This window comes from Rhinolophus ferrumequinum, chromosome 2, assembly GCF_004115265.2.
Source record: "Rhinolophus ferrumequinum isolate MPI-CBG mRhiFer1 chromosome 2, mRhiFer1_v1.p, whole genome shotgun sequence".
Lineage (NCBI taxonomy): Eukaryota > Metazoa > Chordata > Mammalia > Chiroptera > Rhinolophidae > Rhinolophus > Rhinolophus ferrumequinum.
The window spans coordinates 28273204-28285478 of NC_046285.1; the positions used below are offsets into that span (position 1 = coordinate 28273204).

At 41.7% G+C, this 12275-nt stretch overlaps 1 protein-coding gene across 6 annotated transcripts in view; it reads left to right on the top strand.

Moving 5' to 3' along the window:
- Positions 1-12275, top strand: part of ST3GAL6 (ST3 beta-galactoside alpha-2,3-sialyltransferase 6) — a 70394-nt gene that overhangs the window by 43025 nt on the left and 15094 nt on the right. For all 6 annotated transcript variants that reach the window (XR_004421182.1, XM_033088942.1, XM_033088926.1 and 3 more), the window contains exons 5-6: positions 326-429; positions 1429-1492. Coding sequence is in view for 5 of the 6 variants with exons in the window: in XM_033088942.1 (XP_032944833.1) it covers positions 326-429; positions 1429-1492 (168 nt within the window). In the remaining variant the exon portion in view is untranslated. The remainder of the gene's footprint in view (positions 1-325; positions 430-1428; positions 1493-12275) is intronic.

Here is a 12275-nt window from a genome sequence, read left to right on the forward strand (position 1 = left end):
ATACGGCCAACATTTTATCACTTGCTGTTGGTTTGTTTTTAAATTTTCTTCTCTCAGCCCCTCTTCCCAAAATTGTTACATAATTTTGGTTCCACTACCCGGAAAGTGTTTCCATTCTGGTTTATAGTTCCATTGCATATTCTATTCTATGTAATATTTAAATACTGTTTAAGATGATTTTAAAGAATTTTTAAATACTTATACATTCATATAGTCAACATAACAGTATGAATGATAAGCTACAGTTAGTCTCAATTGTGACTTTAAAAGCCTGCAAGTGTTGTAGGCATTTGGGAAACACATGTTTTTTATCCTTTTCTTCCAGATTTCAACAGTTTCACCCTTTTCTTTGTGCAGCTGATTTTAAAAAGGTTGCTTCCTTCTATGATAACGACAAGTTTGATTTGCCCTATGGGACAAGAACATCAGGTCAGTAATGTTATTCTTGTCCTGCTCTATTAAACATGAGTGTGTTTGATGTGAACCATATGTTTATATAATTTTAAGGCCTTTTAATCTTTCTGCTTTATAAGTTTTTCTTAAAGAATATGCTTTTAGGATGGGTTGAAGAGAATTGATTTTAATACATAACTCCTTTCAAGGCAGTGAATAAAAATGGTAGATTCTTCGTTGTTTTTGAGACATTGCTTTTTACTTTACTTTTGCCACCATATTATTAATGAGTTCTCATGCCTTACCTTATTTCAATTCAGAATTAGCAGGATAACCCTGTAGGTTACCTTCCTTCCAATCTCCCATTTCACCTCTTCACCTGTGAGTTTTATTTTATTTCATCAGCAAGTTCTAGCTCCTTGACCAATTTTAAAAGTTTAATCAGTGGATATTTTAGTTTTGCTGAACTTAGAGAGAATTATTCCATATACTAACGATGGAACACTTTTTCCTCTGCTTGACAACTGATTGACCTTACACAGCTTTAGGTTCTCAATTTTTGAGAGATTCTAAAAGCTCAGGAGGTGACAAGCCTACAGTTTTATGAACTTAGATTTTGCTTATTTAATTGATTGTGTGTGTGTCTCTGTGTGTGTGTTTTAAAAATATATTGCAGAGAATTTGATAATTCAATAAGGTTATGCTCTCTGAATAATTGATTTCTAAACTGATGTCAGTTTCAGAATACTCTGATATTGCTAATTTTGGGGTCACTTTTTTATGATTGTTTTCAGATTAAGCCTCTTATTTTTCTGGAGTTTTTGGAATGTGTCCTTAGAGCGTTTACCATTTTGAGAGTGCCTATTAAGTAGTGCTGGCTAATTGCAGTGGTGTCATGAATTTTCACCACAGAAGAAATCAAATGTGGCCATACTAGTTGGAAATGGGTTTGGGGAAGGACGGGGGTAAGGTGGCTTACTATGTACCTAAGAAACCATGATTCCTTTTATTCACAATACTCCATTTGTTTTCCAGCGGAGTATTTTCGACTCGCTCTTTCAAAACTGCAGAGCTGTGACCTATTTGATGAGTTTGACAAGTGAGTTTATTTCCTTGCTTCTGTTTAACTTTCAGTTTTAGCTAACGTGGTTCAAAACATGCACCCTGATGTAAAATTAGTCACTCAGGAAAATTCCATAGTGTTTGTGCATAACTAAAACATCTAGTAGTTATTTCTCTGACATTTGAAATAGACAAACTACAAAATTAATTTAGAAGCTGCGTAAGTGGTTGGCTCAAGAGTTTGCAGGGAGTCTTATGATGAGTAATGCTTATGCAAAGTCAGGCTATTTTTGACCCATATTCATCTTTTCAAGTTGTTGTTACTAAAGAATTAATTCACACCCCAGTTAACCAGCTCACAGGCTCCCTCCCTGGGCTGTTTCCTGTACTTCCCACACATCTTCTAAACTGCTGGTGAGGATCCTTTCTGTTTCACTTGAATATTGGATTTCAGAAGTACCTCTCCTCCTGTTACCTTTATATTTGAGGGAAGCAAACAGCTTACTTAGATATATATTTTTCTGACTACAAAAGGTAATTTAGCTTTTAGAAAGTTTTGGTGTCAAGTTAAACCCCCTAGGAACTGAATTGCCAGAGATTGACTTCTTCACGAGTAGATTTATTTTATAGAGGTAGACTAATTTCACAACCTTTTACGTTACACTTCAGAATTTGGCCAGTGGTCCAGTGGGATGATATGTGTAGTCAGTAGATGTCAGGCCTCCACTGTAAAGAAAAATACAGAATTTGTCTTCTTACTAAAGAGAACAGAGGTGCTACTTGGTGGGTGCGGAAATGGGCTAGTGGGCGGAGGTTTGAAAATGAAGCTAGAGTTTCTAGAACAGAATGCGGGGAACAATGCTAGATTTTGTTTGAGTTCATCTCACTTCTCTCTGTCAGGGGCCCAGATTAATGAAGTGTGGATTATGTAATATATGTTGATTCTTTTCAGTTTGTACTTGTTTTAGTTTAAAACTATGCTATCAACCTTATCTCAATTTCAATTTTTGATTGCATATCAACAACCATATGTATTCTTTTCTAACCTAAAATTTATGTAGCTTTCATTTATAGAATATCGTTCTGTATAGACCTTTGGTATCTGTGCTCTATGTTAATTCTTTCTAATTTTTACAACCAACCTACAAAGTATACTCGATGATATCCCTTTTTTTGAATGGCGAAACAGAGACTGGGCAAACATGTATAGTTTGTTACAGCTGGTCTGTGCTAGAGCCAGGAGGTGAAGCTAGATAGATTTCTCTAGGGCCTGCATGTCTGACTTAAGAGTGCCAATGGTTATACCTTAAATATTTGTAGCAAGTATCTGCAAATATTTGAAAAGATCCTTTGCTCTGTAAATGTGAGCTACTGTCAGGATTCTTGAGGGTACGTGGCTGGAAGTTTCGCTTTTGCTTGTTTTTTATCTTTAGAACTAGGCTGTGCTTTAGTTGCTTTCAGAACCTCTTGGCACAAGTGTTCATTATCTGTACGTTCCTGGGCCAGACTCCTCTTTGCTGACTTGGTCTTGCTGTTCCTGCCCTTTTCCCTTTGTCACTGAGAGGGAGCCCTCCCTCCCCCACCACCCCCCACTGCGTCAACCCATGTCATGTTCTTAGCATCTCCCATATTGGGAGGGAAGCGGGTGTGGGTGGTGAGGAGAGATTGAAAATCATGCTGATTACACAAGAGTCCTTTAGTCTGAAGTTATTAAGAGATAGAGGTAGAGTTAACGTGCAGCCAGAGACTATTCAGGTGTAGAGCGAATGGAAAACATCCTTGTAGGATCCCCATGCAGTGAGCATGGTGATGCACTCAGCTACTCAGTCAGCAGTGCTGAACTGCTTATTTGACGTGTGCAAACCTGTTTCCTCGAGACTTCACAAAGAGTATTTTGAAAGTAGATAATGTTGACATAAGAAACGTCCAAACCCGTAGAGACTTTTTATGAGTTTATTTGAACCAAACTGACGACATATGGCAGGAGCAAGATTTCAAATGCTTCAGAGAATGGCAGTTTTGCAGCTTATTTTATATGTTAGAATCAAGGGAGGAGATGTAGGAACGTGCATGAAATCCACTGGTGGTGGATTGAGGCGGGAGAAATCAAATTGGGGAAATCTCTAGGAGGCGATAAAAGGCAAAATGGAGAACACACACTCCTTTTATGTTGGTGGGTACAGGACAGTGAATGATTAACATTTTACAGCACATAGAGGTGGTATTCAGGGAGCAAGATAATTAGGGATTCTATGGTCCGTGCTCTGTGGTCTTGTGCTCTGGTGCCAGCAGTTGTGCCTTTGAGGGGTAGGAAAGAAAATAATTCTGACATTTCAAAGGTATGTTATCCTAGATGCATAAGAAAAATGGACAAATCTTACTTGAGGTAAAGACTAACCTTTGCTAAGGAAGTTATAGGCCTGGGATGTGACTACCCGCTATGACCTGCCCAATTAGCAATTTGTGATCAGACCATCCTGTGTAGTTCTTTTGGCCACTGAGCTTATCAGGCCTGCCATATGGCCCTCGTGAGCATGTTGGGTTTATTGCTAGGTCCTTTTTCATTCACAATAAGAATATACTTGTGACACTGTTATCTTCTCTTTGCATATTAACTTTTGAGAGGGGTTCACATGTGATAAATTTTACCTATATTTTAAGTAAGTCATTCTACATTTGTCTGGAACCCACTGTACAACACAAAGACAACAACAGGCCAGCCTATGCCTGAACAAGCATTTTAAATATAGTCAAGAAAGGCAGATATACTAACCTGCCTTATTGCTAACCCTAAGCCAACTCAGATTGTCTCTCGAGCGACCTTCTACCTCTCCCATTTTTCCTCTTGGCCTGGGAAAAATGCTCTAGAAGAAACATGTCTGAAAAACAGTCCTTTCTCAGGCAGAGGATTTGGATTGCCCTTAGTGCAAGAGTCCTCCCCGAGTCCCCACTGTGGATGTGGAAGCTGGCCCCACATAAGAGGAGGTAGGCTTGTTGTCATAGGTCTGCTCACTCTTTGTTGTGGGTCCGTAGGTTAGAGAGGAGGGGCTGAGGGGATGACAGGTGAGCTCTGCTCTTTCCTGTTCCTTTTCTTTTGGCTGCTCTCTTCACCAATGTTTTATTCTCCCTCTGTCCTCTTTGTTCCTTCCAGAAATGACACTTTCTGTTGTTGTTCTTTCAAATCTGAATCCTTTATGAGCCTACGAGATGTAATCCTAGTTTGTTTAGTTATCTTATTCGGCATGCATGATGCCTGCAGTTGGGTAGATTCCACTGTGAATGGCAACACTCCAAATATTGGTTGCATTTACAAGGTAGAAGTTTTTCTCACAGTTGTCATGTACAGGAAGTCTGCAGGTGAGATCATTCCAGGGCCAGCCCAGCAGCTGTGAGCACCAGGGACCAAGGCTTCTCTATTGTGACTCTGCCATTCCTACATACACAGCTTCCCCCTTATGGTCCACTATGATGGTTGGACCAATCACTTCTACAGTCTGCCACCAGGGAGGAGAGTGGGGGAAGGGCACGTCCCATCATTAAGCCTTGCCTCCCTCTTTCAAGACATTTCCTAGAAATCACATATAACATTCAGTGATGTGCTTGAGCCAGGTGGTACCAACTTGTGAGAGCTGTAGCTCTTCCCAACTCCGTGTTTAGTGCCATCAGGGTGGAAGCTTGAAATTACTCCTGGTGGGATGATTTACACCATGGAAATTGGCAAACACTACAGACCAGAGCTTCCCCCATCACCCTCCTACCTCCCAAAGAGAACTGGTTGTTAAACATTTGTTAACAACCGCTGATTACATCCGGTTGTTGCCAAAAAAACGGGTTCTTGGTGTTGTGGCAGGAAAAAGTTCAAGGGTGCACCAAAAAAGCCAAGCCAGTGGTGCATTTAATTGAGAAGGACAGCGCGATCTCAAGAAGGGAGGTGTGAAGAGCAACTGCTCCAAAGAGCAAAGAGGCTCAGGAATTTATTATTTCTAAAATGAAGGTGCAAAATATTTAAGACTTAGGGCTGCTGTTGTAGGATTCCTAGGCAGGTCCACGCTGACCACTCCTTCCCATTGCGAGGAGGGATTTTTGTCCTTATTTGGCTTTTACCAGAACTATCATAGTGGCACAGAGGGGTGGAGATTTTCCCTAATAGCCATGCTAATAATAGTATAATCCGGTATAATTAGCTACAGTTCACCTTGAGAGGCAAAATGGAGTCCTGGGTCTGCTCTCAGCCACCGAAATCTAGTTCTGGCTGGTCTGGTAGCTGAACTTTTTCTTAAGGATGATGATCTCATCTCCTCATTCCTTTGTCTCCCCTTGCCTCCTCCTTCCCTACCCCTCCCTCCTGGAGGCGCCATTCTTTCTGTCTATCCTGACACTGTTGGCTAGGAGTATAATCAGAAGGCCACACTTAGCTGTAGAGTGGGTTGGAAAGTGTAGCCTTTATTCCATGTGGCTGTGTGCTCACCTTTGAAAAAAAAGGAGTCCTATTTTAATGGACCAAGTAAGCACGATCACTGAGGGACAACTAGCAGTCTTCATCAGTATTCTCCACCATTTTCCTGGTCCCCACCTGTTTCTGTGCCTGGTAACAGTCAAGATCCTGAAGTGAGTTACCATGTCACTCGACAGCAACCTAGCTCGGTGCTTGAAGCAGCCAACTGTGATCTCTCTCTTGGAGACTTGATACCCTGTGCAAGCTATTGCTGTTGTAAATCATTTTGAAGCAGCATTTCTTATGGAGCTTTATTTATGCCACATTTGTGAGGTAATGTTAGTAAAGTAACTCTGAGGCAGAGAGAGCCTTTTTTCTAAAGTTAATACCGTGAAGAATTTGGGTCAGAAATTAAGAGGGAAGGGAACAGGAATGTATGTGTTTGGCTGTAACACTCTATGTGAAAGCCCTGGAGTTGTAACAATTCCATGCTTGTTCTTGGCTCTACCTACTTCCTTTCCAAAACAAACAAACAAACAAACAAACAAACAAACAAAATCCCAACAACCCACATCTGATCTTTTTCAAAGTTTTTGGTCACCTGGCAATAGTTATAATAATTTGCCTCCATTCTTATAATCATATCTGTTAGAAAAACATTCACATTGTAGAAAATTGCCTTTCCCTCTGATTTTGTGACAGGAGTTCTGTCTGTTCTCTGTGAAAAGATGATACCATACATTAGAACATGTGCATTAGCCATTTTATTATTTTATTTTATTTATTTATCTTTTTGGTATGTGTTTTTAACAGAGGGTGTAATCTTGGGCTTTTCCTTTATATTCTTTCTGTGTTTCACTCCTGAGCAATGGCCCAGCAGGGTGGAGTAGGGTAAATATTGAGGCTCCTGAATTGTTCCCCATTGAGGTTCCTGAATCTATCCCCATAAAGGGAATAGAACTTTATTGGGGAACAGTGTGTACTTCCAGGACTTTTTCCAAGTCAAGTTGTTGTCCTTTCAGTCTTAGTTGTGGAGGGCGCAATTCAGCTCCAGGTCCAGTTGCCGTTGCTAGTTGCAGGGGTTGCAGCCCATCATCCCTTGTGGGAGTTGAACCGGCAACCTTGTGGTTGAGAGCCCACTGGCCCATGTGGGAATCAAACCGGCAGCCTTTGGCGTTAGGAGCACGGAGCTCCAACCACCTGAGGTACCGGGTCAGCCCTTAAAAAGTTTTAATTACTTAAGCTAACCTGTCCTTGTGTTGTCAGACCCCAAAGCAAGCTAATGAAGCCATAGAGATGGTCAGAGGCAGGAAGGGTGGAGATAACCTAATCCAATCTCCTTATTTTAGAGAAGAGAAAACTAAGGTGCAGAAAGGTTATGCAGAAGCCAGAGTTAGGAGGCCTACAGATTTCCACTGTTCTCAAGTTCCCTCCTTCACATTTCAGCAAGCAGAGAAAAGACAGGAAAGACTGCACAACTGAATGTCTTAAATAGCATCATCTAAAGAGGTAAGGGGAAGAGAATTCTGGAATTGTGAATTCTTTTGGTTATAATCTATAGGATTTCCAGGGCTATAAGTCCCCCCCGCCGAATTATTTAATGTAGTTTATACTTTTATCCTTAACCTCAAACCATTTTTTAACCAGATGATCTTTAGTACTTTCACAGGGTTAAACTAAAACATTTCCAGGATACCTTTGTAAGTTCATCGAAAACACATATATGTTAAATAGGTTTTTTTTTTTTCTCCTCTTAAAGATACATGATCTCAATGGAATCTTCTCTGAACAGATACTACAGAAAAACACTTTCTTTCCTCAACTCTCACCCAGAGGATGATGCATAGTAAATGTGTCAGTTGGCCTTCTTTCTGATTCTGCCTTTGAGCCAGCTGATCCCAAGCATGGGAAATAGAAAAAGTCTCAAAGAAATTTTGAGAAACCATTTTCTTTTTTAATTGAGGTGAAATTCATGTAATGTAAAACGAACCATTTTAATGTGAACAATTCAGTGGCATTTTGTACATTCACAATGTTATACAACCACCGCCTCTAGCTTGTTCAAAAAAAAATGTTTTTTAAACAATTATTAGAGGAATTCTTTTCATCTTTGTATCTTTGTTTTTTTTCTTTTCATGTTCTTCCTTTTATGGAAATACTCAGACTGGCTGTCAGACCAAGGCGTTGGCAGTAGAGGAGTAATAACAAACTTGCTAGAACAGGATAGCTTGAAAAACAGGTCATCTTTTTTTGGTGGAGGAAAGGCTGAGGAGGTAGGTGAGCATGAGCTATTTAAATAGAGAGGTCCAGCACTTGTGAAAAAAGCCCGAACTGCTCTGTGACCTTGGGCAAGTTTTTGAGTTTCCGAACCTTGGTGTCATGTAAAAGAGGGGGTGGAACCATATGTGCATTGTACCAATATCAATTTTAATAGTTAATAGTGAAGTCAATGTAACCAGGGAAACTGGGTAAAGGGTACACAGGACTTCTCAGTACTATTTTGCAACTTCCTGTGAGCGCAGAATTATTTGAAAATAGAAAGTTTAAGTTGAAAACATATGACCACACAAAACTTATACATGAACATTCATAGATAGCAGAATTATTCATAATAGTCCCCAAAATGGAAACAACCTAAATGTCTAACAAGTGCTGGATAAATTCAATGTATATCCAAACAATGCAATATTATTCAGTCGTAAAAAGAAACGAAGTATTAATGCACGTTACAACATGGATAAACCTTGAAAACATTATGCTATATGAAAGAAGCCAGTCACAAAAGACCACATAGTATATGATTCCATTTATATGAGATAGCCAGAATAGACAAATCTGTAGAGATAGAAAGGAGATAAGTGGTTACCCGAGAATGGGCTGAGGGGAAATTGGAGAGTGCCTGTTACTGACTATAGGGTGTCTTTGTGGAGTGTTGAAATGTTCTGAATTCGATAGTGGTGACTTGTTGCACAGTTTTGTGAATATGCTAAAATCCACTCAATTCTATTATTGATAATGGTGAATTTTATGGCACGTGAATTATACTTCAATTAAAAAAGAAAGTTTTTAAAAAAGAGGAGGGTGGTTGAGGTGACCTCTAGTTTCCTTTTTGGCTTCTGTGGTACTTGGTTTGGAGGGCACTGTCAGGCCATGCCGAGAACAAACCGTTTGGAGTGACACAACTCTAGTTCTCTTGTCATTTCATCTATATGCTGCTGCTGTGGATTTCTCAGGACTCGGGTTCCATTCTTTATTCTCCAAAGCACAGCTCATACCAGGTGGCCATGTTTTACACCCATCACCAACGACTGAGGATTCTGTAAGTGAACTGCATCACAGAAAAGCAATTCTTAGACTGTGCCCAGGTTGCAAGGCTTGACTGCTCCTGGTTATCGTGTAGGTCCTGAGCCCCAGCTGGCACCCTGGTCCTGGGGATTGCTGCTTTTTCCTCAGAGGGAGCACATCCAGTGTAGCAGAAACCCTGAATTACAAAATCTCAGCTCCCACTTCGAAAACATGAACCAGCTCCCTAACCGTCAACATCACAGGCCAGATTCTGTGAAGAATGCTTGGGTCCTGTATAGCTGGTTATAGAGTAACTAGACACAAACATCGTACCTATTGGAAGCACCTGTGTTAAAGTCAGTTGCCTGCTGAAGGTGTGGGGAATTATGAAAACTGCCTAGTTGCTCACCCAGGCGGAATCCATTATGTTGGCATCAGCGGAGCTAGGGTAGATGAGCAACCAGCCAGGGTGGGAGCACAGTCTTCGGTAACTTAAAAAGAGGAAAATGGTTTAGGTGCTAGCAGTGTATTTATTAAAAAGAGCCTGAGCTCTATTAGGGATATCAACGTCTGCATCACTACTCTGGACATCCTGCTGATTTGCAGGGCTCCTTCTCACGGCAGCATTTTCAGCCAGGAGGAGAACTTGTGGGTGAGGGGAAGTTGTGATTCTACATCAACAGAGTGCGTCATGTATGATGAAGAGGCAGGGGCAGCTCTAAGTGATTTATAGCAGCTATGATGTTGGGTAGAGCTACAGAAACGTGGTACTCGCTGGAGGAAATGGTCCCATGCAGCACAGAATAACAACATTCAGGACCTCTGTGATCCCCTTACTTCACAAAAGGACAAACTGAGGTCTGAGAGATTAGATCCCTAGGCCAAGGTCCCAGAGGTGCTGAAAGAGGAAGCCAGAACTAGCAGTCAGGTCTCCTCCCTCCGTCCATTGCACAGTGTTTTAGAATCTTCGGGCTGCAAGCAACAATCTTCCTAACTAAGAGTGATTTAAACAAGTAGACCTTTATCTCCCATAGCTCATAGGTAGGTGAGCAGGTTTGTGGTTCCAGCTTGCAGGGTGGGCTGTGTATGGCTACCCAGACGGGATTGCACAACTCCAGGGAGTACCAGTTCACACATGTGGTTACCTGAATGGTACACACTGTAGTTGGACTGTAAACAGCCTGCACATCTGTATGGAGTAGCTCTAGTTATGAGATTGAATTAGCGGCTCAATGATGTTAGGGCAGCTTCTCTGTGGCTCTCTCTGCCACAGAGAACTCATAGGAAACTATTCGTTGCAAGATGACTGCAGCTGCTCTAACCTTATGTCAGCACATGTGGACATCCAAATAGAAAGAGAGGGATGGATAAAAAGAAAGTGTTCTCAAATCATTTTCTTGCTGGGCATAAAGTCTTCTCTAGAACATCTAATAGGCTTCCCTAATGTCTTATTGCTGAAGGATGGGTCACGTGGCCACCTCTAGACCAACTATTGGCAGAAGAATGTGGTCACCATTGTTAGACTTAGGAAAGCAGGGCTCCGCTAGCAAGTCACAAGGGATGATGGGTGTGGGGAATATGACTGATGTGATCTGCCATAGATTGTTACACTGGAGATGGAGTGACGTATTTTAATGCATATGATGTGGCTGAAGGGAAAAATGAATGTCAGAAAGAATTCAGAAAAGAAGATAGATCATAGATCGTTTGAAATGGGCGATTTAAGTTTACTTTCTCGGTATTGGTGGTGTTGATGTTTCCCTCTGCATAAGGTAGTAACTCTTCTGGGGTTGCCTGATGTGATGAGAAACATGCCTTTCACCTGGGGGAAGTGTAATCTCTTACCATTATGGTTTCAGCAGCTTTCCAGATTTTCCATTAACAGGTTCAGGCATACTGGAATGATTTTGTTTTCTGGATGAGCAGTTTGGCGCATGTGCATTTCCCTCCCTGTTTCCAGGGTGGGGGAAGGAAGAACAGACACTTGCTTCTCCAGATACAATGCAGGAAAATGACCACCATACTTAAGAGAACAACCAAACTGATTTCTAAAATGCACAGCCCAGGAATCAGGAAGTTTTGGAGTGGAGGATACCATGAGAAATATAAATGATGTGACGCTCGCCCTCTAGGGACTCAGTTCACTGCACCTATTTTTGCATGAACTCTGTGTTAATTAAATATGAAGTTACACAGTCACCCGAAGGACACTGGAGTTATTGTTTCACACCTAAGGAAGCAGGGAAAGCCAGGAGCTAGACCAGGAGGATGACGCCCAGGAGAGGATGAATCACTCGTCTGTGATTATGTGGGTACCTGCTGGGGAGAGAGGGAAGCAGTGAGTTACGAGGGGTGTGGTTCAGACCCTGGGTCGTATCATTACTTATTTCCCAGAGTCATGGTGGTACTGTGAACACTAGCTGTAGATAAGACGTTATTGCCAAAGAGTAGTCCTAGGGATACTCCTCGAACCGTTTCTAGTGTGATCCTCAGGAAAATGTGTGGGTCTTTGCAATATCCCTCACCAGGAGGAAAAGTGAGATTCCACTGACAAGATTTCCTTTCAGAGGCACTGGCAAACTTTTCGTAAGGTAAAGGAAGGCCCTTCGCTCCTTCCATCTGCTTCCCACAAAGCTGACAGAGAAGAAAATAGAAAGTGAAATTCCTAAAAATATGGTGACTATGGAACTGCAGAGCATCTTTAGAATTGCAGTTCTTTTGAGTGAGGCAGCATCTGTAAGATTTCTATTTTTCCCAAGGCCTTGAACCTGCTGGGACCACAAGCAGGAGAAGGCTAGAGAGCCTGGATACAAGGAACGGCCCTCTCTCTGTGGCTAATCCTTGGGGCTCCTGTGGAAGAGACCTGCCTGCAGCCCTTGAGTCTCCCTGTTCCCTTGGCTGGAAGACGTGGTAGGGTCTGTGAGAGGAGGTCAAGGGCCCTGAGTCTGAGTGAGGAGCAGGGATGGGACGTATCAGTACAGCAGATGGTAGCTCATCTTATGCTCTTTTGGCCACTCATGGCCTAGTGCGTGACGACCAACTGTAATCCAGCCTGATCCAGGTAACACTGAGGAGCCCCTGTGAACACTGAAAGGTTCAT